Genomic DNA, 3216 nt, shown 5'->3' on the forward strand with positions numbered 1-3216 from the left:
AAAAAAAAAAAAAAAAGAATGAGGTGTCACCAAGGCCTGGTGATGTCATCTGCAATCACAGAATTCAGGAGGAACAAGAGCCGAAAGGTAAACAAAACACCAAGGGCTGAAAACGCAGCTTTCTGGGTTCCGACACAAGCACCACACACACAAAGCAGCAACAATGACATATATTAGATGACAGTGAATCCTGGGAAAAAGATAACAGGAATGAGGATAAACTGGAGAACTGGATTGTGGTTTGTTTACTTAATTTTCATATATATATGCCATGCAGCCCAGGTGAACCTTGAACTTATTCTACAGCCGCAGCCTCCCCAAGTGATAGAATTATAGGCACGTACCAACAGCCAAAAAGGCTGGAATTTAAATAGAGTAGTCATTATTTTAAAAGATAAGGAGAGAGATAAAGGAAAAGGAAGAGAGAAAGAGACCCACAGAGAAAGGGACGAGGGAGGGAGGGAGGGAGGGAGGGAGGGAGGGGGAGGGGGAGAGAGCAAAAAGAGCTACAAAAAGAACATGAAGATTTGAGATGAGAGGTGATAAGCGGACTGGAATCTGGCACGCCGGGAACAGCATGTGGGGACTGAAGGTTTTAAAAGCGTGGTTCAACCTAGAGGTATGAACAGAAATTCTCGCAACTTTTTTGAGTGTCACAAACGAGCAGCACAGAGCCGGAGGCAGAAATCTCTGTAGTAACCAAAAGAACGGCTTCGATTTGGTCGGAGCGACGCCACTGGATTAGCAACTGCTGGACTTGGGGAACCGCCGCTGCGAGAGACAAAAAAAACCTACCGCCCGCAGGAAGGTCTGAGCGCAGACAGCCGAGGAGGCGCTCGCCTCTGGTACTCACCTTGCGTGTGATATTATGCACGTAGGGGCAAGTGTTGCAGGCGAAGCGATGGCAACGCTGTCCTTCCTCCACAATCAGTCCATTTCCGCAGCTCGGACAGAAAAGCAGCATTGCTCCAGCTTCAACGTAAAGGTTCTTAGTGTCTGGCGCTTCCGCGGCCGCAGACGCCCATTGGAAGCGGCCATTGGTACGTTCCCAGAAGGCACTGCGGCGGGCAGCCTCGCACACGCCATTGGTCAACGCAGATAATCCTTCCCCAGCTTTCCGTACAGGGCCTGCGCGTGCGGGGCTCTCTGCCTGGAACACAGGCTGTTGACAGGAGAAGGCTGGCGGCGGGCGGCCCTGAAGTACCCTGGATCGGAGGGAGGTACCGGGTGATGAGAAGAAACTGCCACACTCCGAGCCGTGGAAGGGTTCCAGGAGGGTCTCTGAGCCGGGACTGACAGGCAGAGCCTACCCAAATGTCTCAGGGACTTGATACTACCTCTCAACTGCTGTCTGCCTAACGTATGGATCCGTTTAACCTTTTCTTCACCTGGTCTTAATTCTGTCATTTCACTTAGCTAGATTCAGCACTACAGACCAACTCTGACCTACAATACCAGCAGTTCCTCTCCACAGACCTCCAGCTGGTTCTTTTACTCGTTCCTATAGACTTCTTTACATTTCCCAGCTCTCGTTTCTCAGACCTCTTTGAAATAAATGCCTTTCCTCGTTAATCCTCTGCAGTCAGCCTACACGGGGCGGGGGGGGGGGAGGGGGAGTGAGTCCTAGTTGCTTTGTTTTGTTGTTTTTGTTAACTTTACACAAGTTAGTTATCTGGGAAGAGGAACCCCAACTGGGAAAATGTCTCTATCAGACTGACCTGTAGGTAAGTCTGTGGGCATTTTCTTGAACGTAAATTGATAGAAGAGGTCCTAGCCCATTGTGGGCAGTGTTACCACTAAACCAGTGTTCATGAGTGAAATAGGAAGGCAAGACGATAGAGCTGGATGGTTTAGCCTTTAAGAGCACTTGTTCTGCCCTGCGGTAATGGCACGCGCTTTTAATCCCAGCACTTTGGAGGCAGAGGCAGGTGGATCTCTTGAGGCCAGCCTGGTCTACAGAGTGAGTTCCAGGACAGCCAGGGATACACAGAGAAATCCTTTCGGGGGTTGTGGGGTGGAGAACTTGTTCTTACAGAGGACAGAGATTCGATTCCCAGCACCCATAGGGTGGCGTCATAAATGTCCATAAAAACTCCAGTACCACAGGATCCAAAGCCCCTTCTGACCTCCATGCATGCCTGTGGTACAAAAACATACACTCGAGAAAAACACCTGTACACATAAACAAATTTCAAAACAAAATGGAAAAAAAAAGGAAAGCAATATAAGCAAGCCATGAACAAGCAAGTAAGCAGCATTTCTCCATGGTCACTGCTTCAGTTTCTGCACTGGCTTCAATAAACAATGAACTGTCATCTGTAAGCCAAACAAACCCTTTCTTCTCCAAGTTGCTTTTTGTTCATGGTGTTTTATTACAGTAATAGAAACCTAAACAAATATACATACTGTGTGGCTTTTAATGTGTGATTTAAGAATAAGTTCTTTAATATTTTTAAAAACTTTTTGTCAGCCATGATTACCAAGGAAAACAGGAATACTTCACAGTTGCTCTCACTGAAACTGTTATATCTTGTGAATTTACTGTTATTAAATAAACTCTGACATTGTAAAGACATAAATATGTTTGTCTATGTTTCTGATATGGCACAATCATGGCAATTGTGAAAATCATCTTACTAGGTGTGTATGAAATGCACTGTCTTAAATATAGAAAGGTTAAATTTTACAACTAATTATTTTATTTTTTGACGTTTTATTTTTATTTTGCCTGCATGTATGTCTATGTACCTTGTGCACACAGTGAATGCAGAGGCCAGACAAGGGCATCAAATATCCTGGAACTGGAGTTAGTCAGTTGTGAACTACTATGCAGGTGCTAGAAATGGAACCTAGGTCCTCTAAATATAAGAGCAGACAGAGCTCTTATTTTATTATTTTTATTATTTATTATTTTAATAAAGATGAATCTAAATGTTAAAAATTGCATTGTTATAGTAGTGTCTCTGAGCCTACTCCTAACATTATCCCCTGATTGCCTTCCATTTGCATGTTAGAGCTGGGAAAGAATGATTCATCAGACATAGCTGTATATGTTCTCTCATCAGCCCAATGGTGAGCTCTAAGTCACATTCTCTAGGACACAAAAAAAGTGTCACTCAGATTCTTTGACAGGTTGGAAACTGACATGGGCATGATGGATTTTCATAAAGACAGAGTGAGGAGCTGTCATGAACCTGAAGTTCTACCATTTCGCTT

At 44.8% G+C, this 3216-nt stretch overlaps 1 protein-coding gene across 1 annotated transcript in view; it reads right to left on the reverse strand.

Annotated features, from left to right (window-relative positions):
• Polr3k (RNA polymerase III subunit K) overlaps positions 1-1147 on the reverse strand; it is a 5007-nt gene extending 3860 nt beyond the window's left edge. Inside the window, exon 1 of the mRNA XM_005362653.3 lies at positions 854-1147. Coding sequence (XP_005362710.1) covers positions 854-964 — 111 coding nt within the window. The 5' untranslated portion in view covers positions 965-1147. The remainder of the gene's footprint in view (positions 1-853) is intronic.
• Between the last annotated feature and the right edge of the window lie 2069 nt (positions 1148-3216).

Source organism: Microtus ochrogaster, linkage group LG8 (assembly GCF_000317375.1).
Source record: "Microtus ochrogaster isolate Prairie Vole_2 linkage group LG8, MicOch1.0, whole genome shotgun sequence".
Classification (NCBI taxonomy): Eukaryota; Metazoa; Chordata; class Mammalia; order Rodentia; family Cricetidae; genus Microtus; species Microtus ochrogaster.